General features: G+C 49.4%; 3 protein-coding genes across 3 annotated transcripts; 2 read left to right on the top strand and 1 right to left on the bottom strand.

The window, feature by feature from the left end:
- The first annotated feature begins 2139 nt into the window (after positions 1–2139).
- On the top strand, positions 2140–14621 carry CYP2D6 (cytochrome P450 family 2 subfamily D member 6). Its single transcript, XM_068142589.1, has 9 exons — positions 2140–2635; positions 4701–4872; positions 5593–5745; positions 6965–7125; positions 7252–7425; positions 9716–9857; positions 10436–10623; positions 11535–11676; positions 11769–14621. The coding sequence occupies exons 1-9, from the start codon at positions 2423–2425 to the stop codon at positions 11945–11947; spliced, it is 1524 nt and encodes a 507-aa protein (XP_067998690.1). The 5' UTR covers positions 2140–2422; the 3' UTR covers positions 11948–14621.
- Positions 14622–15559: 938 nt separating this feature from the next.
- Positions 15560–18542, top strand: NDUFA6 (NADH:ubiquinone oxidoreductase subunit A6). Its single transcript, XM_068142586.1, has 3 exons — positions 15560–15767; positions 16334–16449; positions 17917–18542. The coding sequence occupies exons 1-3, from the start codon at positions 15641–15643 to the stop codon at positions 18046–18048; spliced, it is 375 nt and encodes a 124-aa protein (XP_067998687.1). The 5' UTR covers positions 15560–15640; the 3' UTR covers positions 18049–18542.
- Positions 18543–20162: 1620 nt separating this feature from the next.
- Positions 20163–22852, bottom strand: SMDT1 (single-pass membrane protein with aspartate rich tail 1). The gene is made up of 3 exons (XM_068142588.1): positions 22641–22852; positions 22060–22200; positions 20163–20451 (listed from the first exon to the last, which is right to left on the bottom strand). The coding sequence occupies exons 1-2, from the start codon at positions 22794–22796 to the stop codon at positions 22063–22065; spliced, it is 294 nt and encodes a 97-aa protein (XP_067998689.1). The 5' UTR covers positions 22797–22852; the 3' UTR covers positions 20163–20451; positions 22060–22062.
- Between the last annotated feature and the right edge of the window lie 3480 nt (positions 22853–26332).

Here is a 26332-nt window from a genome sequence, read left to right as displayed (position 1 = left end):
AACATTCAGCCAAAAATGTTTTAATCCCTTTCTAATGGCTGTCAGGGCTCTTAGAAATCCATTGTTTATCTGACCTTCTCCTAACCCCTTAGAAAAATTTCTGGTGATATTTTCCTTTCTCAGTTTAATGCTTTGAAGCATTACATGCAAAAGTTGGCAGCAGGCAGCTTTCTGTTAGGAAGACACATTGCAGCAGCTCTCTCAAACTGTGCTCAAACTTGGCTGTGCTACATGCACTTGGAAACCCAGCTGATAGAGCTCTCAGTTTGTCAGCTAAAATTCCTCAGAGATGTCTGAGCAGAGCAGGTGGTGGTTACTGTTAGCTGCTGGAGGCTGGCAAGGGTAAATGACAAGTGTGAAGCCGGTCTCCTCCACGCTCCTCTTGCCCTCTTCCAGCACTGAAAGGGTGGGGGGGAGGGGCTGTTCAGGGGAAGGCTGGTGAGAGGCTTGGAGCACAAGCCCTACCAGGAGAGGCTGAGGGAACTGGGATTGTTTAGCCTGGAGAAGAGGAGGCTCAGGGGAGACCTTATTGCTGTCTACAACTGTCTGAAGGGAAGTTGTAGCCAGGAGGGGGTTGGTCTCTTCTCCCAGGCAGCCAGCACCAGAACAAGAGGACACAGTCTCAAGCTGTGCCAGGGGAGGTTTAGACTTGAGGTGAGGAGACAGTTCTTCACAGAGAGAGTCGTTAGCTGTTGGAATGTGCTGCTCAGGGAGGTGGTGGAGTCACCATCCCTAGAGATGTTCAAGGGGGGACTGGACGTGGCACTTGGTGCCATGGTTTAGTAGTCATGAGGTGTTGGGTGACAGGTTGGACTTGATGACCTTTGAGGTCTTTTCCAACCTTATTGATTCTGTGATTCTATGAAAACAGGCAAAAAGAGCTGGTGGGCTGAGAAAAGGAGTGGAAGGGAGGGAGAAGCCACCTGGACTGTGCCAAATCACACAGCCCCTTCCCATGAGGCAGCTCTGAGGCCTGCAGTTGTGACTGCTCTGATGACTTGCTGTCCTTCATTAGCTGCTCTGTAGTGAGTGTCTAGCACAACATGGCCTGTTCTTTGCCCTCTTCTCCCAGCCCACACCTGGCTCATCACCTGTCCCATAGCAAATCTGTGGGCCCTCCTCTGCACAAAGCACCACCATTCCTCACTCCTGCCAGCCTGTCTTTCCTGAACAGACCATGTCCATCTGTGGCAGTTCTCGGCTCATGGGAACTATCCTGCCACGTCTCTGTAATCCCAAATTGATCCTAATCCTGCAGTTGTGTGGGGGCTGGTAGTTCCCATGCTGCATGTTTGTTTACAGGTATCTGAGATACAGCCTGAGTCATGATGCTTTCACAAGGGACTTGCAGGATCATGCAGGGAGGGGACCTCTGCACACAGGTAATGAGTGTTTAGGTGCTGGCTTGGGCAAGGGGCATTTCAGAGCCTTGGCTGCACCCCAGAGCTGACAGCAGATTCTTTGCAGGTGCACCACTTTGCAGTCTGAGCTTTCCATCATTGTTGCAGCAATTGCTCCATGAGGAGCTCTTCTCTGATCACGCTGAGATCACAGATCAAGCTGTGATGGGTTTACTGCTTCTCTTTAGCTAGAACTAACTGTTGTAAGAGTGAGCTTTATTGATCTCCGATGGCAGAGAGCTGTGCCGCTTTAGGAAATGCTTTGGCTATCTCCATGATTGTGTTTGCACCACTGCTGCCTCAAAGCCTGGAGGCTCTTTGCAATGGGTGTGCTTTCTTCCCTATAGCTGAGCTGTGCTCTACAAAAACCAAGGTCACAGTGCTGATTGACATTTGGAGTTAGACCAAGATTATTATTCCCACGAATTTCGAAGTCTCAGGTCACCATTTTAGGCTGATTTCTGTGACAAGTGCTTTCTGTAAGGGAAAGCTTAACCTAACCTGAGCTTTCTTAAGGGCCAATGAAACAAATCCTCATCCCTGCAAACAGACACTTGGATGATCTGTGTTCAGGAGCTGCTTCTCCCATGACTTGTCTGAGCAAACAAGAAGGTGTCACAAGTTTATACAAAGTCTTTCACTATCACCCCATGAGAATGCAGCAAGTTGCAATTCCAGTTTGGCTGTGGGAGAGGGCACCCTGCAACTCATCCAGCCTTGCCTCATGAGGGTACTAGTGCAGCAGCTGCCACCGTGCAGGGGGAGCAACAGGCCTCTGAGCTCTAGCTTTGGAGGAAGAAAAGGAAGAGGAGGGGTGACCCTCATCACCACTCCCCCAAGGCTGATCTGAACAGAGGAGGAGCTCTGGGTCTGAGCCAAGTCTCGCAATCAGAGCCCAGAACTTGTAGGGAGAGAGGAGGAGGGAGACAGAGAAAGCGTGTGGGGAAGAAGAGAAAGCAAGGAGGAAAGGACAACTGCCTGGGGAAGGAAAAGAGGCAAAAGAGGCACAGCAAGGCTACAAAATGTCATTGCTCCTGTGGCTGGGGTCGCAGCTGTCATCCTGCTGGAGCAATATCTCTGTAGTGGGAGTTTTTCTGACAGTCTTTACTTTGCTTCTTGACTTCATGAAGCGCAGGAGGAAGTGGAGCCATTACCCACCAGGACCAGTTTCACTGCCATTCATTGGGACCATGCTGCATGTTGACTTCCACAAACCCCACATCTCCTTCAACCAGGTGAGTGCTGGACCCCCGGTGAAGTTCCCCTTACATGACCTAGGAGGGTTGGGGATGCCCTGGCACAATCTACCCTTGTACAAAGCCAAAGGATAATGACCTCTCTATAGTCCAGGAGTAAGAAAGTCACTGCCTAGGAACACTGAGCTGTCCCATACAGACAGACAACCATGCACCTGCACTTGTCAGGCTCCTTCTGACCTCTGCATGAGCCCCATGGAAGATGCTGTTGTGCCCCCAGTGACGGGTGATGCTTGACTTGCTGTAGAGTTGCCATCAGCTTGTGGGCAGCTGTGGGGACAAGGGAACAGAGAGACACAAACAAGGGAAGACAAGCAGGTATCTGTGTGCTGGGGATGTGGCCACAGGAATGTCAGACTTCCCTGGAGTTAATTAAGCACGTCTCCAGGCATGTGACAGTTCCAGTTAAAGGGATCAGCTGGCAGGATTTGCCCCAGCAGCAGTGCCCAAAATCTCAGTAGCTTTCCTATTCAAAGTCAGGGCTTAGCTTCTCTCAAAGGAAAAGCACAGCACAGCTTGCAGCAGATAAACCACGGGGGTTTTGTTCCTCAGTCTGCAAACTCTAAAGGCCTTTTCTCTAGGAGATGTCACTGTTCAGCTGTCTGTCCAAAATCTGCCAAATGCAGAAACTAAATATAGCTTTTGTGTTATTTGCTCACATACATTCCAAAAGATTACCATTTCCAAATCACATCACACCAGGGGCATGCTAACCACAATCTTGACCAGTAATCACTTTTCATGATGCATTTCTAGTGCCAGTGAAGTGCTAATTCCCTTTCCAAACCCACTGCAAATACAGTCTTAAGTACTTTGGTTCCTTGCATTGCTACAGTGCAGAATTGAAGATGCTTAGCTTTATAACAACAAAACAACACCAAAAAGACAGGAAAAAGAAAAAGAAAGCAAGCAGAGCACAGTCTGTGCTCCTATTGCACTGTCTTCTGAAAACATGCCCCTGAGTGCTTTGTTAGACTGACAGGGGAGCTTCAACCTGCCTTCCTGGGACTCTATGTCCAGTCAAAGTCCTTGCTTACCTGGGGGAAACTTAGCTCCATGGCAAGCTGCCATGGTGAGTCTATTGCTGACAGGCTTTTCAGCTGTGCAGCCTTCCTGCTGTCAGCATTATGTCTCTCAGAGATTACCACAGATGGAGGGGGTGTACTAGTTACTAGTCTTACCAGCTGCAGAGAAAGTGCTCTCCACAACCGCCCGAAAGGAGGTTGTAGGGAGGCTGCTGTTGGTCTCTTCTCTCAGGTAGCTAGAGATAGGATGAGAGGAAATGGGCTCAAGTTGTGCCAGGGGATGTTTAGACTGGACATTAGGAAAAATTTATTTACTGAATGAGTGGTGAGGCATTGGAACAGGCTGCCCAGGGAGGTGTTGGAGTTGCCATCTCTGGAGGTGTTCAGGAAGTGTGTCGATGTGGCACGTCAGGGTACAGTATAGTGGTCATGGTAGCTGGGTTATGGTTGGACTCAATGATCTTGAAGGTCTCTTCCAACCTTAATGATTCTCTGAAACTCCTGTGTGGAACTGTGCTTCTGGGAACTGGGCTCTGGTTAGATCATTAGGAACAAATGCATGTTAAATAGCAATTACACCTCACCTTATCATCAGTATTTCCCTCTAGCAGAAGCAGACTAACTCAAAACTTGCCTAGTCTTGCAGAGGGAAATAAATACAAGTGTCAGGAAATAATCTGTTGCTGAGCATGCAGCCTTTGAAAGTCCTCCAAAAGGTCCCTGCCCTTGTGTTGTCAGACAAATCTAGAATACCTGCACAATGGTCATGGCAACAGTTTGGCTGGGAGCTGTATTCTAAACCTTTCCACTCACAGACCATCAGCCTCTGCTTCAGCTGCCGTTTGGCACTGCTCTGAGCTGTTGCCCTGCAAAGACAAAGGTCAAAGGTGAGCTGAAGTTCTCCTAATGAAAGCACCTCAAAAATCATTAAAAAGCAGAGGCCCTAAGGAAGGATGTGGTGATATTTTTGACATGGCATTCAGCTCATATTCAGGGATGTGCTACTTGTGCCTTGGCAGCTTCGCAAGAAGTATGGAGACATCTTCAACCTGCAGAACTGCTGGACCAACCTGGTGGTACTGAATGGGTATAAGGTGGTGAAGGAAGCCCTGGTCCACAAGTCAGAGGACTTTGCTGACCGGCCATACTTTCCAATGTATGAGCATCTGGGCTATGGAAAGAAATCCCAAGGTAAGTCCCTTGGGCACGGACAGCCCTCACTGGTACTAGCACTAGGAGGACTGAGTAGACGGAAGGTTTTCTCAGTACAGCGCCACCTTCTCATGTCTCCTCGTGTGTCTGATACCCTTTGGTGGTGACAAAATCAGGTTGGATGAAAAGGGGGCTCCTCTTGGTGGTTGTAGTGCAGCTCCAGGTGTTAGCACACACCTCTTCAGCACTGTAAGGACAGTCAGTGGTGCAGCTTTCCTGCCAGCATTGGAGCTGGTAGCTCCTGACACCAGTGATGTGTCCTTATGCTCACATACTATGTGCATGTTGTCATCACACACACACAAAAGGGTAACTCCCTTCCCCAGATACAGCATTTTTCAGCATCCAGCCCACTTCTCTCATCCTCAACTCCTGTGCTGTGGCACAAGCTGCTGCCCAGTTCACCCAAGCTAAGGGTGCAATGCTGAATGGGAGAATGGGAGAATGATTCCTTTACCCTTAGCAGCACTTGTTGCTCTCATTGAATTCCCCCTCCACCCTCACCAGCCATGCACAGGCATTAGAAGGGTGCAGTAATCAGTTTTCAGAACTGCTGTATGAACAAATTGTACCAGATCACACTCTTCCACCTATCCACACAGACCTGTACCTCCAAATTCACATTTGCTACTTTCCAGTGAACTTTGCTTGGTGGACAGTGGAGAGTTGCTGACATTTCTTGCTCATCCATAATTCCAGGGGTGGTTGTAGCAAGATATGGGCACGACTGGAAGGAGCTAAGGAAATTCGCACTTGTTACTTTGAGGAACTTTGGAATGGGAAAGAAATCCTTGGAGGAGCGAGTGGTGGAGGAAGCAAGATTTCTGTGCTCTGCAATCAGCGACGAAGAAGGTTTGTCATGGTCCGGAAGGATGGGGTGATGCTAGACAAAGGCAATACAGACATGCAGAGAGAGCAGCAGTGCCACTCTGGTCTGCATGCAGTGCTCTCTTCCTAAGCAGTGTTTCTAGTCTATATGCTGGAAAGCAGCCCCATGGAGAAGGACCTTGGACTCCAGGGGGACAGTGAATGTGTGGGACAGCAATGTGCCCTTGTGGCCAAGAAGGCCAGTGGTATCCTGGGGGGTGCATTAAAAAGAGCATGGTCAGCAGGTCAAGGCAGGTTCTCCTGCTCCTCTACTCTGCCCTGGTGAGGCTACATCTGGAGTATTGTGTCCATTTCTGGGCTCCCCAGTTCAAGAGGGACAGGGATATACTAGAGAGTGTCCAACAGAGGGCTAAGAGGATGATTAAGGGACTGGAACATGTCTCATGAAGAAAAGCTGAGAGATCTGGCACTGTTTAGTTTGGAAGAGAGAGGGCTGAGAGGAGAGCTTACTAATGTTTATGTGTATCTGAAGGGTGAGTATCAAGAAGATTGAGCCAGGCTCTTTTCAGTGGTGTCCTGTGATAGGACAAGGGGCAATGGATACAGACTGGAACATGGGAAGTTTCTCCTCAACATGAGGAAAAACTTCACTGTAAAGGTGATGGAGCACTGGAACAGGCTGCCCAGAGAGGTTGTGGAGTCTCCTGCTCTAGACTCTCAAGACCTGCTCAGCTGCATTCCTGTGTGACCTGCCCTGCTTTGGCAGGGGGGTTGGACTAGATGGTCTCCAGAGGTCCCTTCCAACCCTTACCATTCTGTGATTATATGAAATAAATAAACACAAATAAAGAGGGAAAACCAAATTATTCCCAGAGCTGGGTAACCATTACCATTATGAAGCTGAGTGGAACATACTGATATTATCACATGCAATAGAAGTGCAGCTGAGTTTTCACAGCACATCACCTGCCATCTAGGCAAAGAGTCATGAAGCAAAGTGTTACCTGCCAAGTCACAGAACCACCCTGCAACTCAGCTTCTCTTGGGTGTTTCCTGCTTTGAGGATCAACCAAATAGTAGCAGGAGATAATATCTTCACTTTCCAGTACTGTGCATTAGCACTTTGAGTGGTTTGGGGGCTTTTTCTCTTAGTGGCATCAAGGAGGCATTTGTGCATTCTCCTTGAGGTCCAAGAGCTTGGTGTGGCTTAGCTCCATTGCTTGGTTTCCCTTTCTGGTTTCAGGCCGTCCTTTCGATTTGCATTTTCTTGTGAACAACGCAGTCTGCAACGTGATCTGCACCACCATCTACGGAGAGCGTTTCGACTACGGCGATGAGACGTTCAAGAAGCTGATACAGGTGCTTGAAAACTCCTTGAATGAAGAGGCTGGATTCATGGCTCAGGTAAACCAAGAGCATCATCTCTTCTGTGTGAGGCTGCCCTTGAGAGCACTGTGTTTTCATTGGTGTTTTCATTTTGCATCACGTAATGTTTTCTCTCTCTGTCTCTCTCTGGTTCTGACATCCCAGCTTCTTAACGAGGTGCCCTTTTTGTTGCACATCCCTGGGATGACACAGAAAGTCTTTGGAGAGCAAAAGGCATTCATGGACTTCATAGATGTGCTCGTAAATAAGCACAAGGAGACCTGGGACCCTGCTCACATCAGAGACTTCACTGATGCATTTTTAAAGGAAATGAAGGAGGTAGGATGACACCAGCAGAGCCTCGTGTCCAGGGGCAATTTCTCTGTCTGTTTAAGCTTGTTGACAGAAGCTGACTTGCCTCAAAGAACTACATAAAACTTCTTACTGATTTCCTACTTTTTACTTCCATGCTGTTATCTCAAGAAGAAATGTGTTAACTTCATGCTGTAACCTTCTTCATTGTCTTAAGAAATCCTATGACTTGCTGATGTTCCTGTTCCCACATTCTCAGCCTGGCAGCTCCCTTCTTTTCCAGCCTACACCATTTCAAATGCATTTAAAAGGTAGTGATTTAGAATTCATTGATACTTCTAAGTTTGTGCCAGGGGACAAGTCAACATGCAAGATTCTGTGTATGTCACTGCCTTAATGACTGCTGTCTCAAAACCCGTTCCAAAACTGCAGCACCAGACAAGACTTTTCAGTATCATTGCCCAGTCTGTAGCCTGTGTTTAAACCAAGTTATGACTTGGAAAGACAGCTTCTTCTCCTGGATCTGTCTTTGGAATTCTTGCTAAGAGCTAGTTCCCTGCAGATCAGATGAATCTGAACCTCACTGAAGTAAAAGCAATCTTTCCTTTCATTCAGTCAGACAAAAAAGCCATTATAAGACCAGCCAGCCACCATATGCTTCTGCACACAGATTCACTAAATTTCAAGTGCAAGATGAGCACATTCACTGCAAATTCCTTCTGCCATCCAAGTCCTCATGCTGGACTGCTGCTCTATAGAATGAGGCCTGCCATGCTGTGGGCACTGGGCACCTCCAGCCCATGCCTTGCACCTCCCCCCAGCTCACACAGGCACAGCAACATGACCTACGTAACTCTGCACTGAGCAGTACTGTTTGGGGGTGGAAGTGGACCTGAGCATTCTGTACTTTGTCACATCTCTGATCTATTCACTAAGTTCCTGATAAGCCAGGCTCATAAATCCCTCTACCAGGTTAACTTTGGTCAGGTCAGCTCTATAGCTCCCGTGCCAGAGACCTTTTATTGGAGTAAGAGTTGAGTCTTAAATGCCTAATTAATTGCTATCCATATTACAACAGCATCAAAATATACAGAATAACTTATCAGAAGCTAGTCCCTAGGAGAGGAAAGTATAAAGAGGATTAGAAAAGACAAGCAGATGAGCTCATGCAGAGAGCTTGTCATATCTCATGTGCTAACAAATCTGAGCTCAATTACCATTTGTATGAGAGAGCAGTTTTGCTGAAGTTGGTGTTGCAGACTTAACAGGCAGCAATGATACCCTGATTTTAGGATTTTTTTTAATTGTAACAACTAGCAAGGCAGAAGCAGCAGGAATCTGTAATGCATAGCTACAGATAACCCCCCCTCAAAATACTGCTGCTTCTGCCACACCAGTGCAGCCTCCTCTCTGCTGCGTGGGTTTCATGACCTGGTCAAACCTGAGTGATTGTGTTCCACCTTCTCTGGAGGGGATGTTACAGCAAGTGGTGGGGGCCTGCTGTCTGAGGTCAGAGCACAAGGTGCTCACTTCTGTCCTGAAGGCAGGTGTAGTGGTCACCACTCAGGATACAGGAGAGAACTGAAGTACCTCAGTCATTTAGAATAGAATAAACATCAGTTCCCTTCAAGTGTATATTAGAATAGAATAAACCTTTATTTAGAATAGAATAAACCAAACCAGGTTGGAAGAGAGCTTCAAGATCATCGTGTCCAACCCATCAACCAACCCAACCCACCCAAACAGCTAACCCATGGCACCAAGCACCCCGTCAAGTCTCCTTCTGAACACCTCCAATGACAGCGACTCCACCACCTCCCCGGGCAGCCCATTCCAATGGGCAATCACTTTTTCTGTATAGAACTTCTTCCTAACATCCAACCTGAACCTCCCCTGGCGCAGCCTGAGACTGTGTCCTCTTGTTCTGGTACTGGGTGCCTGGGAGAAGAGACTATCATCCGCCTGTCTACAACCTCCCTTCAGGTAGTTGTAGAGAGTGATAAGGTCACCCCTGAGTCTCCTCTTCTCCAGGCTAAGCAACCCCAGCTCCCTCAGCCTCTCCTCACAGGGCTGTGTTCCAAACCCCTCACCACCTTCATTGCCCTTCTCTGGACTCGTTCCAGCACGTCAACCTCCTTCCTAAACTGAGGGGCCCAGAACTGGACACAGTACGGTTGCTTATGTTTTGATCTGCTTTCCCAGAGAACTTCCTGTCAACAAAAATGGCTCTAGTGCTTCTCACTACTGCTTTGGAATAACAGTCTTCTCACCCAGTGAGTATCCCAGTTCCAGTCACCCACTTGTTTGCTCTCCCCAGGGTAAGGACGCTGAAGAGGACACTTTCAACTATGACAACCTTCGTCTGGTGACCTCAGACTTGTTTATAGCCGGTACTGAGACCACCTCCACCACTCTCCGGTGGGCAGTTCTGTACATGCTTTTACACCCAGAAATACAGAGTAAGTCAGTAAGGAATCTTCAACTCTCCTTTTCCTGCAGTGAGATTGAACACCTTCTCTCTGTGGCTTGTGGCTTTTGCAATGAGGAACAGCTTTGGTAATTGCTGGTCTCCAGGAATCAGTTTCCACTTCCCAAACATAGCTGTTCTGGCAGGGACCAGTAGCAATGGGGGGAGCTCTGATAAAAATACTGAAGTTAGAAGAACAAATTTGCTCTCACCTTAATTTTTGAAGGACACTTAGGGACTTTCAGTGGCCAGAGTACCCTCTTTCCAGTATTTGGAACAGAAGCTCATCTTTTCTAATTCTCTAATGCTGCATGCCCAGGTACCCTTTCAGCTGCATAGGGGAGGGGTAAGGTACCATGTTGAGTGACATGGCCTTTATTAAAGACACTGTCTGATGGCTCTGAGGAACTGAAAACAAATGCATTCATCTCGAGTTTCTGTTCCTTTCTCTAACTGCTCGTCTTGCTCTTAGCCAGTGTTTAGTCTCAGGCTGCCAGCCTTCCTGCAGCTTATACCAGCTTCTTCTATTTATCTAAGGGTGCTCTAATTCCTTATCTGTGCTGCTTTCAGGTAAGGTCCAAGATGAGATTGATAAGGTGATTGGCAGAGAGAGACCACCCACCATGGCAGACCAAGAGAACATGCCCTATACCAATGCTGTGATCCATGAAGTGCAACGCTACGGAGATGTCGCTCCTGTTGGAGTACCTCACATGACGTACCGGGACACCGAGCTGCAAGGCTTCTTCATCCCCAAGGTGACTGTGACCACATAGGCACTGCAGCATCCTCTCCCTGTGTGCTCTGTGGCATTGCACTTGCAGCCCCAAATTACAGCCACTGGCAAGCACTGGAGCAGGACATCTCGAAATGCTAAATCCCAGCAGAGAGTCACCTTTGTGCTCTAGGTTTGCGCTGGTTATGTGGGAACCCAGCTGCACTGGCAGCTCAGGGCAGAAGTTTGCTTGCCTCTTGATGAGCTGTTACATTCACTGACTGTGTAGCAGGAGAAAGCAGTGGAGCCTAGCAGGCTCTCTGGAGGCACATCACACCAGCTTACTGGCTTGCCTGAGATGATGGCAGTCAAACCTTTCATCTCTGAAGCGATTCAGATGCCACCGGCATTTAGTCCACTGCCACTGTGACTGGCAGCTGCCCTGGCAGCACTGGTAGCAATCCAAGCCTGGGAATTTATTTAGCCTTTCAATATCTCCTTTAGCTTGGACCATTGACATGTGGAACAGGAAAGCTTTGGAGTTTCCTATGGCTCCACCAACAGTTGAGCTTCGAAGTCTATCAGTCTTTTACTATCTTTTTCCCTCTGGCCATTACACAAAGTCCAGCAGGATCTGAGAAGCAGAGGCTGTTTCCATTGTGTCACCAGAAATTGGCATTTGCATGCAATAGCTTTTTGGGGATACAGACTGCAAAAGTGCAGGTGCTTCAGAGCATAGGGCAGGCAGCATACATCACTGGAAAGGTGTCCTGCTTTATCTCTGGTTTAAGTAAGATACAGAAGAGGAGATGGGTGCCTTACCCTGGAGCACCAAATGATGATTACTATAGATAGTAGGCAATGATGGGGTCCTAATGAGGGACCAGCACTGATCCATTATGCCACGACAATGCTGCTGTTCTCACAGTTGTTTCCTCTTGTGGGAGAGTGCAGGGCACAAGAGTCATCACCAACTTGTCTTCCGTGCTGAAGGATGAGACAGTCTGGGAGAAGCCAAATGAGTTCTACCCTGAACACTTCCTGGATGCCAATGGGCAGTTTGTGAAACGAGAGGCCTTCCTGCCTTTCTCAGCAGGTAAATCTGAGGGGAGGATGCAGCTGCAAGTCAGAGGCACAGCAGGAGGGGGGTCCTCTGTCACAAATGCTTTCTACTCCCCTCTCTTGCAGGTCGCCGCGTCTGCCTGGGGGAACAGCTGGCCAGGATGGAGCTCTTCCTTTTCTTTACCTCTCTCCTGCAGAAATTCACTTTCGTGATCCCCAAGGACCAGCCCAGGCCACAAGAGGATTCTCACTTTGCCCTCACAAACTCCCCACACCCATACCTTGTGCAAGCTGTCCCAAGATAAGTGCACACCACTCTCACTTGCAAGGCTATCACCAATGCAAACTCATCAGAAATGTTGCAGATCTCAACAGGATCATGCTCGGTTCCACCCACAGCCTCTCAAGTCTCTGTAGATGTCCCCAGCTTTGCAAAGTGAGGATCTGGCCCAATATTTAGTTTAGCTTAATTGCAGTCCTGAATTTTGAATCAGCCAGCCATAACAAGATACAAATTATGATCATGTTTTTGACTACACACATGCCTAATCAGCCAGTTCTGCTGCACTTGGGACTCAGCAGTCCACAGAGCACAGAGATACTGAAAGGTTTATCACCCCTGAATTAGTTTACTGAAGTACAAGGCTATCCTGTATAAAAGACAACCCATGAGTCTTGCCAATTCTAGAAGCAAAAAGCCTTGGCCTAAAACCTTGGAGGTATTGCTGGACCTCGCCACTCTCTTCCTTGTTAGTCCCACTGCACATCCAGCCACGCTTTGCCCCCTATGCAGAGCCATGCCACAGCAGTTGGTGCCTCTGCCTGCTGCCCAGGGGACCTCAGCTCTGGCTTGGCTGCTGAAAAATCCCCAGGGCTAGTCAGCTGATTTGGCATTTGCTGCTGAGGGGCACAGCACGTTTCAGCTCCAGCCACAAGGTGACATTTAAATGCAGTTTCAGAGTAGTGCTGCTGAAAAATCTTGCCATCCAACGCATGTGTCTCCTGCAGCCTGTCCTGCTTAGTGCAAACTCCCTGCTCTGCACACAAAGTGCACTGCTGGCATTGAAAGCCCCAAAGAAAGTCAGTTTTAATCCTGACAACCCTTACGCACACCTGAAGGATGGCCAAGGGCTCAGGTCCAGCCAACATGGATTTAGGAGGGGCAGGTCCTGCCTCTCCAACCTGATCTCCTTCTATGATCAGGTGACCCGCCTGGTGGATGTGGGGAGGCCTGTGGATGTGGTCTACCTGGACTTCAGCAAGGCCTTTGACACCGTCCCCCATAGCAAACTGCTGGCTAAGCTGTCAGCTCGAGGCTTGGACCACTACACTCTGTGCTGGGTTAGGAACTGGCTGGAGGGCCGGGCCCAGAGAGTGGTGGTGAATGGTGCCACAGCCAGCTGGCAGCCAGGCACCAGTGGCGTCCCCCAGGGATCAGTGCTGGGCTCCAGCCTCTTTAACATCTTCACTGATGATCTGGATGAGGGCATTGAGACAGTCATCAGCAAATTTGCAGATGACACCAAGTTGGGGGTAGATGTTAGTCAGTTAGAGGGTAGAGAGGCTCTGCAGAGGGACCTCGACCAACTGGACAGATGGGCAGAGGCCAACAGGATGGCATTCAACAAGTCCAAGTGCCAGGTGCTGCACTTTGGCCACAACAACCCCATGCAGAGCTACAGGCTGGGGTCAGAGTGGCTGGAGAGCTCCCAGACAGGGACCTGGGGGTGCTGATTGACAGCTGCCTAAACATGAGCCAGCAGTGTGCCCAGGTGGCCAAGAAGGCCAATGGCATCCTGGCCTGCATTAGGAATAGTGTGGCCAGCAGGAGCAGGGAGGTCATTGTGCCCCTGTACTCTGCTTTGGTTAGGCTGCACCTTGAGTCCTGTGTCCAGTTCTGGGCCCCTCAGTTTAAGAAGGACATCGAAACACTTGAACGTGTCCAGAGAAGGGCAACAAGGCTGGGGAGAGGCCTTGAGCACAGTCCTATGAGGAGAGGCTGAGGGAGCTGGGATTGTTTAGCCTGGAGGAGGCTCAGGGGTGACCTCATTGCCCTCTACAACTACCTGAAGGGTGGTTGTAGCCAGGAAGGGGTTGGTCTCTTTTCCCAGGCTAGCAGCACCAGAACAAGGGGACACAGTCTCAAGCTGTGCCAGGGGAGGTTTAGGCTGGAGGTGAGGAGAAAGTTCTTCACTGACAGAGTCATTAGTCATTGGAATGTGCTGCCCAGGGAGGTGGTGGAGTCACCATCCCTGGAGGTGTTCAAGGGGAGATTGGACGTGGCACTTGGTGCCATGGTCTAGTCATGGGGTCTGTGGTGACAGGTTGATGATCCTTGAGGTCTCTTCCAACCTTGGCGATACTGTGATACTGCGATGTCATGCTGTGCCTCCAGCAGGAGTAAACACCCAGGAGTCTATAAATAACCCAGGTGGTGTTTCAGCCATTTGAGAAATACTGAAGCTCTTATTTCAAGAGAAATGATGGTGTTCAGATTGACCAGCTCCTCTAATTAGCTTCTAAAACATGCTTTGCTTTTTTCAGCATTACATAAATTCAGCTCTTGGGCAGGTTTGGAACTCACCAGGGGATGGAGTTACAGTGTTTGAAAACAGTATGGCTGTAGATTCCTGAGCAACCTTTCTCTCTCCCTGCAATGTTGCTGGCAATTTGTTTTGCAAGGTATTATGTGTTCATATGCAGATGAATTGTAGCTTTTAACCACATGGCTGACAAGACCATAGCATGAAGGAGCTTCTACACATACTCACAACTTAAAATACCCCTGGAAGTGACAGCAGGCTTGTGCACACACTCATGTCTACCATTCTAATGGTAATTTTGGAAGCTATGCAAGCTATTGAATTATGCAAATGCTTAATACCCTTGTTAAGATTTCTTTTTAATTCAGTGGGAAGTGTACATTTATGCTTTTCATCTACAGAACAATCTGACAAAGTAAAAGTGATCTGAAAAGTCTTTCTTGTACTCTCCTCATTGTGGCTGTCTCACAGTGCCGAGCTTCAGATATTTATCTTGCATCCTCGCTTCATGTCCTCACAGCCAGCACCCCACTGGTTTCTTTTCAAGGTACTTTTCAGTGTTACTTTTCTGGTTGGTCTGACCACACTGAACTCAGGCGCTGTGGGTTTAAACTGACCAGCACATGTTACAAAGGTTTCAGTGAACTAAACTAAACTTCAAACAGAAAGGATTCTGGCACTCGTGCATTTGGATGAAAAGCTTGGGTAGCCCTAGAGTAGGGATTGTCTCTCTAGTGTTCAAGAATGCACTCAAGGTCAACCTGCCTGTGCAAACGTCAGCTGCTGTGGCCTTCGGAAGGCCAAAGGGATCATCTCCGGATCACCACAACATACAGGTCTGGCGCTGGGAAGGGGAAAGTTCCCCAAGCTAAAACTGTTCCCTGAAGCCCAGCAGCTGGTGGGAGGCTGGGGCCCCGCTGACAAGCCTCACCCACCGCCTCGGGGCATGCCCGCGCCGTGACTCCGCGGCGGCAGGGATGGGGCTCGATGGGGCTCACTCACGGCCTGCAGCCCCCTGCTCCGCAGCCTGTAAGAAGGCCGTGGCACCGTGAAGGCCACACCTCGGTGTACCCGGTGCAACTAAAGCCGCTCGTCCTCGTAGCGGCCCCGTACTCCGCACACTTTGTTCAGCTTTCCCTTTAACCTCCGGCCGCCCGGTCCCCAGCCCGGCCCGCCCCCGGCAGCGCAGGCCCTAGAGGCGTGGCACAGCGCTTCAGGGCGCCGTACCGCTGGACGGCTCCTCTCGCAGACAGCGGTAATTGGTGTTTCTCTCAACCAATCTGATGGGAGGCCGCCGGCTAGCCGCTATTTGGCAGGCCCAGAGGAGTAGAGTGGCAGCGCAGTCGACCAATAGAGAGTCGCCGTGCTGAAGCACGTTCCCACCTCCGGCGAGGAAGGGGCGGGCCGCGACGCGCAGCGCGGAGGGGTCGCCGCGCCGGCGGTGGCTGCAAGAAGATGGCGGTAGCGGGGAAAGGAGCGGTGTCCGCCGCGGTGAAGCCGATCTTCAGCCGGAACTTGGACGAGGCGAAGCGGCGAGTGAGAGAGCTGTACCGAGCCTGGTACCGCGAGGTGCCCAACACAGGTGAGGGGGCCCGGGGCCGGCCGCACGCATGCGCAGGCGGGATCCAAGCTCAAGGTCGTGACGGCCACCCGGGGGTTTAAAGGGCCCGTCGTGGGGTGCCGCTCGGCCCCGGGTGTAGCGGGTCTTGCCTAGGCTTTCTTCGCGGCCTTTTCCCGCCGTGACCCGCTGCCTTTGGGGCAGGTGAACGCAGGTGTTCAGGGCCTTGCAGCAGCGGCGGGGCTGCGGCCTCGGCCTCTCGGCGGTGCAGCACAGGCTCGCCGGCCTCTCCTGCCGGCGGCTCGGAGCCCCGCTCTGCTCGTGCTCTACTTGCCATTTCTCTTTCCCCACTAATCACAAGAGAAATCTAGGTGTCATTTCGCAGAACGGGTGTGTAGGGCACGATTGCCTGCGTCCTGAGAGCTGCACTGGGACTTGTCCCATGGCCGCCTCGGTTGTTCACTTTATTAGTGAAGCTGACAGACGCTGCGAGAAGAAACGACTGTGTAGCGGGGTTGAGGTGCACGTTGTCAGTGGAAAAAGGGAAAAGCAGCATAGATGACCTCTGTGGATGCTCTGTTTTTCTGTAGTACACCTGTACCAGCTGGACATCACGGTGAAGCAGGGGCGTAACAAGGTGCGGGAGATGTTCATGAAGAATGCCCACGTTACAGACCCACGGGTGATAGACATGCTGGTCATCAAGGTACAAACATCTCTTCCTGCTCTTGTTGAATTATAGAGTCTTTAAGGTTGGAAAAGACCTCCAAGATCATCACATTCAACCTTCTCCCCAGCACTCCATGGTCACTAGACCATGTCCTGAAGGACATCCCTGAAGGACCTCCAAGGATGGTAACACCACTGCCACCTCCCTGGGCAGCCTGTTTCAGTGCCCCACCACTCTTTCAGTAAAGCTGAAGCTGTAGAGAGTGTGAGAGTGGATAACTGGTGGTGAGTGTGATAGAGGAGAGGGATGGATTCATTTCAGCTTGTGCTGCAGACTTGTCTTTTGCAACCCGGACTGGTTTATGTCTGTCAAGAAATGTGTTGACAAGGCTGGCCTGCAGAGGAATAGGGTCTTGGCTCACATAAGTCAGAGTTAGAGTATGGATTTCTGTCACTGACTGTGTTGACTGCTCCAGGTTGCAGGTGTTTAAAAGGTGAAGTATACAGCAAACAAAATGACAGCTGAAATAAGTCTGTTGTGGGGCTGTTTAAGAAAACAGAGTCAGTCAGAGAAAGGGTGAAAGTAATGCTGCTAGCTAGTTTAGCACTAAAAATGCCCTTTCTGCTCTCTACAGTACTTCCTTAGATTGGGATGTGGTTTTCTTCAGCAATGATGCAACTTCAAGTGGCAGTATTTGGTGGGAAGCTGGCTTTGGGTGGTGAAACCCCACCTCTGCAGTACATCTGGTTCTGTCTCAGGACTGAGACCTGACTGTTCAAAAGCAGTGATCAGCATACCAAGAGTGTAGGGCAAGGCTGCAAAATGGTTCTGAGCAACAGTAACTGACCTCTGCAGTTCTAATGCATTAGAAAGCTTCCAAGCAAGGGCTGCCCTGCTGACCTCTTGCATTTGGTGCCTTTCCATAAAAGAGTGAGTCTTTCTTTACATGGTGTAAAACATTTGGGAAGAGAATTCCTGGATAACCAGTAGGTGACAATTCCAGGAAGCCTCATTTTGCCCCAGTCTGCCCTCTGAAACCAATACAACAATTGATAACTCCAGTCTGTGTTTAAAGTCTGTGTGGTAGTGATGCTGGTGCAAAGCACTCAGCAATCTTACTTGGTTTAAGAGCTAACCTGCTGCTATTCAAATAAATAAACCAATAAAATGAAGCTGTTGGGCATGTTGTGGGGATGCTGGTCACAAGAAACAAAGTGGGGTCCAAGAAAGGGGAAGGGTCCCTTGCCTATTCCACAGGGCTGAGAGACTGTTGTAGAGACAAATGGCTTAATACAGGACATGAAGCAGCAAAGTCACAACAGTGTGTATATATACTTGTGGTATGGTCCAGGTGATGCCAGCAGGCTTTAGGAGGAGAGGTTTTACTTGATGCAGCTATCTTAAGGGTGTTTCTAAGTTCATTCAAATACCTTTTGTAGTGCTATATAGTTAGACTTGGACTCTAACGCAGAAGCAGTCTAAAATCCTTCTGTCTGTGCACAGGGGAAAATGGAACTCCAAGAAACCATTCAAGTGTGGAAGCAGAGGACTCACGTCATGAGGTATTTCCACGAGACGGAAACCCCGAGACCCAATGACTTTCTATCCAAGTTCTATGCAGGCCACGATCCCTGAGAGATTGACTCTGTGTCTTCCTCCCTTGTATCACAAATAAAGCTCTGTGCAGCAGAAAAAAGCCCCAACAATCTGTACAGGAAGCATATTAGGAGCCTAATTACTGACTGTGAATCCAGAGCATGTGCAAGCCGTCATGATCTGTACAAAGAGCTGTGATTCCCCAGCTTTGCCCCTCTGTGCTTATGGTGGATGGAGGCTGTCCCATCATTTGCCCACGGGGGTCTGCTGAATAACCACAACACAACCCAGCTGTGGGGCTTTCAGTGTCGCCTGCAGCCCCCTGTGCAGGTCTTAGCTCTGTGGAAGAAAGAGCAGGCCTTCAGGAAAAATCAGTTTAGTTGCAGAGATGCTCTTGTACCTGAGGCCTGTCTGTGTTCTTGCAGTGTTTTGCAGTTTTATGCTATGACTTTGGTGACCTGGACACTGTTTACTTTCTCACGAGGAATGGCATAGAATCCACTAGGCAAATAAAGCCTTTTGTACAACAAAAAGACCAGCAGAGTGAATTTCCCTGCTGTAAAATGAAATTAGCTGGTAAAATAGGGGGTTTGTGCAGTTGTCTGAACAGGGAAGTTCTGCAAGAGCTTCCAATACCTAGCAGAGCATGGTGTCCCACCATCAATTCCTTAAGTGAAGTGCAAGTTATCAGCTCCCTTTTGAGAAGTGCAAGGCATGTTTGTTCTTTCACCAGTCAGGAGGAGTTTCCAGCAGGTAATTTAGTGCTGGAGCTCTCCCATGTGTGATCAGCACTGAATCTTCACAGTACTTGCAAAATTTTTACCCTTGGCTAAATGTAGGAACTTTCTTCCCCATACGAGGACTGTAAAGCAGCACTCCTGAGGAACCTGTACTTCTGTACCTAGGGGCTTCAGGGGTGGGCTGTTTTTAAGCACAGTCAGAAAGGGCCAGCAGAGATGGTGAGATAAAACAGTGATAAGCAATCTGTCAGTGTAGGAAATGGGAGCAAGGATGTGTTTGGCTCCCAAGAGCAGCTGAACTGGACCAACCACTTCTCGAGCAGTTTGGGGAAGGAGGGGGCAACTCAAGACAGCAAATAACTTGAGAACCTGTCAGCTGTGTTCAGCTACAGCACTTGGGGTTACTCAGGTTACAGGCTCCCTTTTCTCTTGCTAGCTATGATGGAGAGTTACAGAGCAAGGATTAAAAGCAGTGCCAAATAATAATCACAGTATCACAGTATAACTGAGGTTGGAAAGGACCTCGAGGATCATCGAGTCCAACCTATCAACACAGACCCCATGACTAGACCATGGCACCAAGTGAGCAAACGCGGCTGTTTGAGCTATATATACCCTCTATTAAAAACAACCCAAACCCAACAGTTTAACAGCTACATATACTGAAGGGAAAAGTGGACTGTAAAAGGAAGAGGCCAGATCTAGTGACCAGAAACCATGACAGAGACACTGGGGCAATACTGGCTTACATAAATAAAGCTGACTAACCTTTCAAGGTGTTTGAGAAAACAGCTGGTCTGATATGAGTGAAGATAGCTCATGCAAGTAAAGGAGCCCTAGCAGTAAAGACCTTTGAAGTCTATTATGCAAGGACTTAATTGCTACAGTACACACTTCTGTGAAGAGCCAAAGTTTATGCAGTTTGGGCTCATACAGAACAAAGTACTGAACTACCTAGGAGATACTGGGTACTTGGAGCCAGGGTGTGCAGAGATCTGACTGCTCAGAGCTATGCTATAAAACACATCAGCAAGTTAGTGTGCCACTCATGATCTTGACCTTTTACCAGAGCTACTCAAAACTTTTACCTCTGTGATGGTAATACTTTGTATTTAGTCCTCGGTGAGGTGGAATTAATGATGGAGTCTCCATCAGGTAACACAGCATTAATTGGACTGCTGTGGCAGTGTCAGTGTGCACCCCATTCTTTTAATGAGGCTGTTGTGGGGCTGCTGCTTCCTCTGGGATTCCTGACCTGTGCTGTAGGTTAGTCCTGAATTACAGAAAGGCCTCATAAGAGGAAATAAATACAAAGGAAGCCTCCTTACTGGAACAGATGCATAGAGGAGGAAGGTTAAGACAGAATTGCTCAGACACAGGCACATAATGTATGAAAACACAAGACCAAAGTCATCCATCTCTGTCTCTTCATCTTTAATCAAGTGTTTCCCATCTGGCTAATAAGAGGAATCCCAAGCAGTCTTTGATGAGGTGAGCATGTGTGTGTACAAGGATGCAGGGCCTGTCAAGCACTTCCTTCAGCCCTCATCTACTGATTTCTGCCATGCAGCCATGCGCAGGACACTCACTGGCAAAGGGGATACAGAGCCCCCTCGTCCCCTTTAGGAAGGACAGAACAGAGGTGACAGATGTTGGAACCATTTGTCAATGGTTTTCTCCCTCCTGTTCGTCTGTTACAGTTCTGCAAATAGAATAACAACTTGTTACTCATCAGATACACAGCTCCAGTTCACACCCTCCCCCAAAACCACACACAGTGGGGGGTTACATAAGAGGCTACAATAGGCCACTGCAGTCTCTACAGTCTCTTTGGTTCTAGCTGCACAGTGCATGCTGGAAAATTCCTTTACCAAAAGGAATACATCCACCAAACTGGTTATAAAGCAACACTGTTTACAACAACTTCTTTGAAACAGCTTCTTTGTTCTGAAAAGAATCAAACCCACCCAAACTCACAATCTTTACACCACAGCAGGCCAAACAAGAATGGTGGGAAGCACTGTAGTGTACTGCAAAGGGAAACATTTCTGCTTTTCCTGTATCCAATGAGTCTGAATGGTCCAACTCCTCTGAGAGCTGTGTTGTGATGACACTGGATATCTCACTCTGGGGATTTCAGGAATTCTCTTACATTGTTCACTTCTGTTATAGAAGAGTTTTGCCAGGGGAAGTTTAGGCTGGAGGTGAGGAGAAAGTTCTTCAGATTGAGAGTTATTAGCCATTGGAATGTGCTGCCCAGGGAGGTGGTGGAGTCACCATCCCTGGAGGTGTTCAAGAGGGGACTGGACGTGGCACTTGGTGCCATGGTTTAGTAGTCATGAGGTGTTGGGTGACAGGTTGAACTTGATGATCTTTGAGGTCTTTTCCAACCTTATTGATTCTATGATTCTATGTGATTCTTATAAAATAGTCATTCTGTGAGGTAGCAGAAGACTTTTAAACAGGGAAACATGTTGAAAAGAACCACAGAATGGTTTAGGTTGGAAAAGACGTTTAAGATCACCAAGTCCAACCCTTAACCTAATACTGCCAGGACTACCAAATACTAATACTACCAATACTACTAAACCATGCCCTTAAGCACTACATCTACGACATCTTTCAAAAGCCTTTGGAGACTACACCACTTCCCTGGGGCAGCCTGTTTCAATGCTTGACAACCTTTACAGTGAAGAGTTTTATTCTAATATCCAAACTAAATCTCCCCTGGCACAACTTTAGGCTGTTTCCTCTTACCCTACCACTTGTTACTTGGGGAAGCATCTGACCCCCACCTCGCTACAACCTCCTTTCAGATAGTTGTAGAGAGCAGTAAGGTCTCCTCTTGGTGTCCTTTTCCCCAGACTCAACAATACAATAGAATTAACCAGGTCGGGAGAGACCTTTGAGATCATCAAGTCATCTAATCAACTAAACCATGGCACCAAGCGCTGCATCCAGTCTCTTCCAGTCTCCAGTGGTGGTGACAACAACAACAATAATTAATAATGTCAGTATAGACCCTCACTGACCACAGTTTATTTCTGATTGAAATTACAGCAGCTAAACTACCATCAGTTTATTCTAATCACTATCAGATACATGTTGTGGAGATTCCATACACAGATACCTAGTCTAGTATAAAAGAAAGGTTTGCAGCCAGAGGCAGTGCTGCATCCTCCCTGTGTTCACCTGCAAGTGCCTCTTTCAAGGTGCTGCTGCCTGTGTTTCCTAGTTTGACAGTCTCCTCCCGGCCCTAAGCCAACGGGAAGCAATAATAATTAGATTGCTGATGATGTCAGTGACATACCCTTTAATCATCGTCGTCGTCATCCTCTGGGACAAAGATATCATGTTCTTCAAGTAGGGCTGCGAAGTTCTTGCTTATCTGAGTCCCGACATACAGGAAGGGGATCACCACGCTGAACACTCTGAGGAGGCCAAAGGGCGTCTGCAAGGCGCCGATGGGAAAGACTGACCTTTACCAGCAGGTTGAACTTGATCTGAACCTACGCATTGCCGTCTCCGCAGGGGCGCAGGCAGCGGGAAGCCGTCCCTGCAGCAACCCCCACCTGTCACTGCATCTCAGCAGGGCCGCGGGGAGCTCGGGGCAGGGGTCACAGGTGGCTTTGAAAAGGAGAGCGGCTGCTGGTGACAAACGGCTGTGTATCGGCCAGTGCTTATCTGCTCTTTACGGCGTACAGACCGACCGCCGGCGAGTGCTTCAGGGGATGACAAGGCGCTGCCCGAACCCGACCCTGCAGGGCCGCTCTCCGCCCCGCCCCTCCGCAGCCGCCCCGCCCACAGCAGATGCACCCGCGCTGATTGGCCACAGCTGCCGTCCGTTAAGCCGTAATTGGCTGCTGCCCCCACCGCTCGCCCCTCACTCACCTTAACCGGCTTGGGCAAAATGGCCCCGCTGCGGGTGACGGTGGCGGTCCGGGAGGGCACAAAAGGCACGGCCGGGGAACGGAGCGACCCGCCCCAAGCCGCCCGCCCTGAATAAGCCGCGGCCGCCGCCAGCAGCCGCCCGCCTGCCGCTGCCATCTTCCCTCCCTTCCTCGTGCCCCTCCCGTAGCTGCCGAACCGAGGCGTCACCGGGGGGGGGGGCGGGGACTCCGGCTCTCGCGAGGCCTGAGGGCCGGTTGCTCGTGCGGGAGGCGGGGCCGCGGGCGGCGGGAACGGGGAGCCGCGCGGTCATTTGCCGTCTCCCGCCGAGGGCAAGCTGCGGCTGAGCGGAGGAAAACCGGGACGGGTGCCCCTACCGCCGGGCAGGGCGGGGACGGCCACGTCCGTAGCCACTGCCGCCTGCGTGAGGGCATCGCGGCTGCACTGACGGCACAGGAGCTACAAATCGCAACGGCTTTATTTGGCGTCGCGGTACAAAATACAAGCGTGAACAATGCCTTGAAACGCATCCTACAAGTTTCGTATGTAAAACCATGGCGCATGCAAACCCGCCTGCTTGAAATAAACAAAAGCGAGGCGTCTAGCTAAACCAGAAGCACTTCAAACGGCCGGAGCGCTCCCGCGGGCAGGGGGTGCCCGGTAATTGTGCGGCTGGAGAAGCAGGCTCGGGGCTGCTCTGAAGCCTGCCCCCCGCACGGGAACGCCACCCCTTGCCCCTGCCCTTCCGTGGGGGTTATTTAAGTTTCTCCGCAAAGGCCGTCGAGAAGGGCAAGATTGGGGGGTTACCTACCCCTGAAGAAGTAATGCCAGAGCTGTTGTAACAGAGTTGTGTCTGACCTTGGCCGTGAATATTCACCCAATGCCTAGCTGTGACCATGGGTAAAATCTTCAGGTTACTCTCACTGCTAGGATCTGAATTCAGCAGAAAAACATCACCACAGTTGTTTCATAAGAAGGTAAATGTGCAGAAATAAAAGAACATATTGCCTGAATCTGAAGGTCCAGCCTCAGAAAAACTGAAGAATTTCCTTGGGAGCTCTTCTTGGCACAGCTTACCAAGGCACATCAGAACCTCCTTTCTTTCAGCCTTCCATTTCCTTTAAATCCAAGCACTTCTCACTCATGACATTGCATTATTGTGCTACAGAAAACTCTCAGAAAAGGACTTGACTTCGGTACTAAAATAGCCCTTCAGCTTCAGTGTTCAGCTCCCCCTTGGCCAGGGAACCTGTTTTGTGCTGCCCAGACACTTTCTATTTTTAAAAGACAGTAAGGGAAAGCGAAGATGGGAGGTGAAACAGTCCAAGCCTGACGGACTAGGGGAAAGCAGTCTGTGGCAATTAGTGTTATTATGCTGTCAGGAACAATGTGCAGTGAAAACTTTCTGCTTCTCCTGTAATAACCTCTGCCTGCAGATAAGACAGACAGGATGCCCCAATTAGCTGGCAGCAGGTGCGACCTCAGGAAGCTGAAAATCCCAACCTTCTGCCCACAGGCTGCTTCAAAGGTGCTGCCAGCACAACTGATCCTCAGCTGAGCCGGTTTGATGGACTCCATCTCAAGAGGAGGTGGTGGAACACAGGAGGTGCTTCCTGCCTAACAAAGCAAGCAGCGGTGGTCATTAAAACCCCTGCACTCCCACACAAATTTGGCCATGATGCCAATTATGCCTCCTTTTGCTCAAAAAAAGGTCATCCCTGCTATGTGAGCACAGTGGTGAGGAAGCCCTGACCAATCACATCCAAAGTCATGCAGTGTTTCGGAGACCTAGCAAAGGCCCCAGGCACAGGAAGCTTGGCCAAGCACAAATACTGTTCAGGATTCAGCCATTTTCCTCCCTGTGCTGCAGAATAAAGCCACAAAATTACTCCAAATGCGATCAGATGGGAAGCAGAGCACAGCTCCTCATTTGCAGGATTTAGGATTTAGCTGGGTTATGCTATGTGCTAAGGCAAAAGCAGGTAGCATGGAAATTGTGTCATTTGAATGGGACAGATTAAAGCATTAAATATAAGCTCTTTAGTAGTGTTACCAGCACAATCCTGGCTTATTAAAACAAACTAAGCTTCTTAAGAGTGAAACTGCCCTTAAATGAATAATACTGTTTCAGTTCCAGTTCTGACAGAACTGGCTTTGCTAATTTACTTTCCCTTTCAAGTCACTCCACTTCTTGGGTCTCATGTAGGAACTGCCACCACGTTTTGATTTATTTTGGAAGTTTAAATCTTTACTGTCAACCTGCCTCGTGCAAGTCTGAGATGTCAAGAATATGCCTCCCTACTGCATTAAAAACAACACCCCAGCATCCAAACCACAGAGAAATGCTTGCCAAATCTCACCCTGGCCCCCAAATACTCAGAGCTAAGAGGCACCAGGTAGTGCCACTCCCTGCTGCTGCTGCCCTGGCACGGGGAAGGGGACAGTTTTACCAGCTGGGAATGCTGCAGCACTGAACTTTTCAAGTGGCAGTCAGGCAGGCAGAGCTGGCCCACAAGTCCAGCCAGCTGGGCTGCTGAAGGAGTCTGGGCACTGGCCCATGGCCACCTGCTCCTGGTTTTTTTTCTGAACTGTTTTCATTTAAAAAGCAGAAGAAACATAATCCTCCCAAACTCAAAGATCCTTGCTGTGAAGAGGCACAGGTACAGGCACAAACTGGAGAGGACTGGATTGCACCACTCCTGTGTGAAAGCAACACTCCCACTGCCCAAAGTTGTATTTGTAACATGAGATTCAAGACCTGACCTCTCTAATATATCACTGAAGCATAATTAGGCAGGAAGTTGGAAGCTCATCATCCCAAACTACTAGAGATATATTTGCAAAGGCACCAAGAGTTAATGGAAGTAATTTGATTTCTGCATTGGCAATCTCTACTGGCTATTGCAAAGTATTAAGCTGAGTGCATTTAACTCCAGAAAGGCAAAAAGCTTCCTACCAGGCATGACCTGAAATGGCCTCCTGCTCTCCTGGCGAGGCTCCTTAATAAAACAGAGCAATAAACCCAGGTTTAACACTGTTAGATAGGAAGCTCAGGGGTGTTTCACCTAATTTTTCCTTTTTAGCTCTGAAAAAGAGCCCCTGCCAAGATGGTAAGGGAGTTTACAAATCCCATCACCAGGCTGTCCCAGTCCCTGGACACAGTACCCACCTACTTGTACCATCTACCCAGTGGCCCTGGTTTCTGACCTAATGAAAGACAAGTCTGTTTCTGTAGCAAGGCTACAGGCATGCCTCCCCACAGCCCTCTTCACCTGCTGTGGGGAGGGGACCAGCTAATGGAGATCAGCCAGAGTGATGCTGATAGTAAACGGAAGGGCAATGCCAGCAGGCCAGACCCTGGCTTTGGTAGAAGGTAATGATAAGGTTTTGGTGTCAGAGCAGCAAGCCAAGACACTGCTGACAGGCAGTCCATGCTACCTGCAACTCCCTCCCACATCTTCATTTCTCCTGGGACCAGCCCTCTTGTCCTCCCCACTCCTCTGCAGCCTGTCTCCTACAGCATGTCTCTGCCAGGAGCTGGGCAGGGCCACAAAAGCAAGAAAGGCTCTGGAAGTGTGCAGCTCTGGATGCTGTCTCGGGCACACTGCCCAGCAAGACAGCCAAGCCCTATATGGCACTTTGTAGGAGCTGAGAAATCCACCCCTGGCCAGGCAGAGGATTTAGCATCCCTGTTT

The sequence above is a fragment of the Melanerpes formicivorus genome, unplaced genomic scaffold (genome assembly GCF_026170545.1).
Source record: "Melanerpes formicivorus ecotype bairdi unplaced genomic scaffold, bMelFor1.0.p_v2 SCAF_8, whole genome shotgun sequence".
Classification (NCBI taxonomy): Eukaryota; Metazoa; Chordata; class Aves; order Piciformes; family Picidae; genus Melanerpes; species Melanerpes formicivorus.
The sequence above is the reverse complement of the archived record's forward strand: the minus strand, read 5'-3'. Positions and strand labels throughout refer to the sequence as shown.

What these genes read in the sequence shown, in the direction of transcription:
- CYP2D6 (XM_068142589.1), top strand. Translation starts at nt 2,423, where the DNA reads ATGTCATTGCTCCTGTGGCTGGGGTCGCAGCTGTCATCCTGCTGGAGC. An exon ending in TGCAATCAGCGACGAAGAAG is followed by an intron (nt 5,746 to 6,964) that starts GTTTGTCATGGT and finishes TTCTGGTTTCAG; the next exon opens with GCCGTCCTTTCGATTTGCAT. An exon ending in TTTTAAAGGAAATGAAGGAG is followed by an intron (nt 7,426 to 9,715) that starts GTAGGATGACAC and finishes TGCTCTCCCCAG; the next exon opens with GGTAAGGACGCTGAAGAGGA.
- NDUFA6 (XM_068142586.1), top strand. Translation starts at nt 15,641, where the DNA reads ATGGCGGTAGCGGGGAAAGGAGCGGTGTCCGCCGCGGTGAAGCCGATC. An exon ending in CCGCGAGGTGCCCAACACAG is followed by an intron (nt 15,768 to 16,333) that starts GTGAGGGGGCCC and finishes GTTTTTCTGTAG; the next exon opens with TACACCTGTACCAGCTGGAC. An exon ending in TAGACATGCTGGTCATCAAG is followed by an intron (nt 16,450 to 17,916) that starts GTACAAACATCT and finishes GTCTGTGCACAG; the next exon opens with GGGAAAATGGAACTCCAAGA.
- SMDT1 (XM_068142588.1), bottom strand. Translation starts at nt 22,796, where the DNA reads ATGGCAGCGGCAGGCGGGCGGCTGCTGGCGGCGGCCGCGGCTTATTCA. An exon ending in TTTTGCCCAAGCCGGTTAAG is followed by an intron (nt 22,201 to 22,640) that starts GTGAGTGAGGGG and finishes GGCGCCTTGCAG; the next exon opens with ACGCCCTTTGGCCTCCTCAG.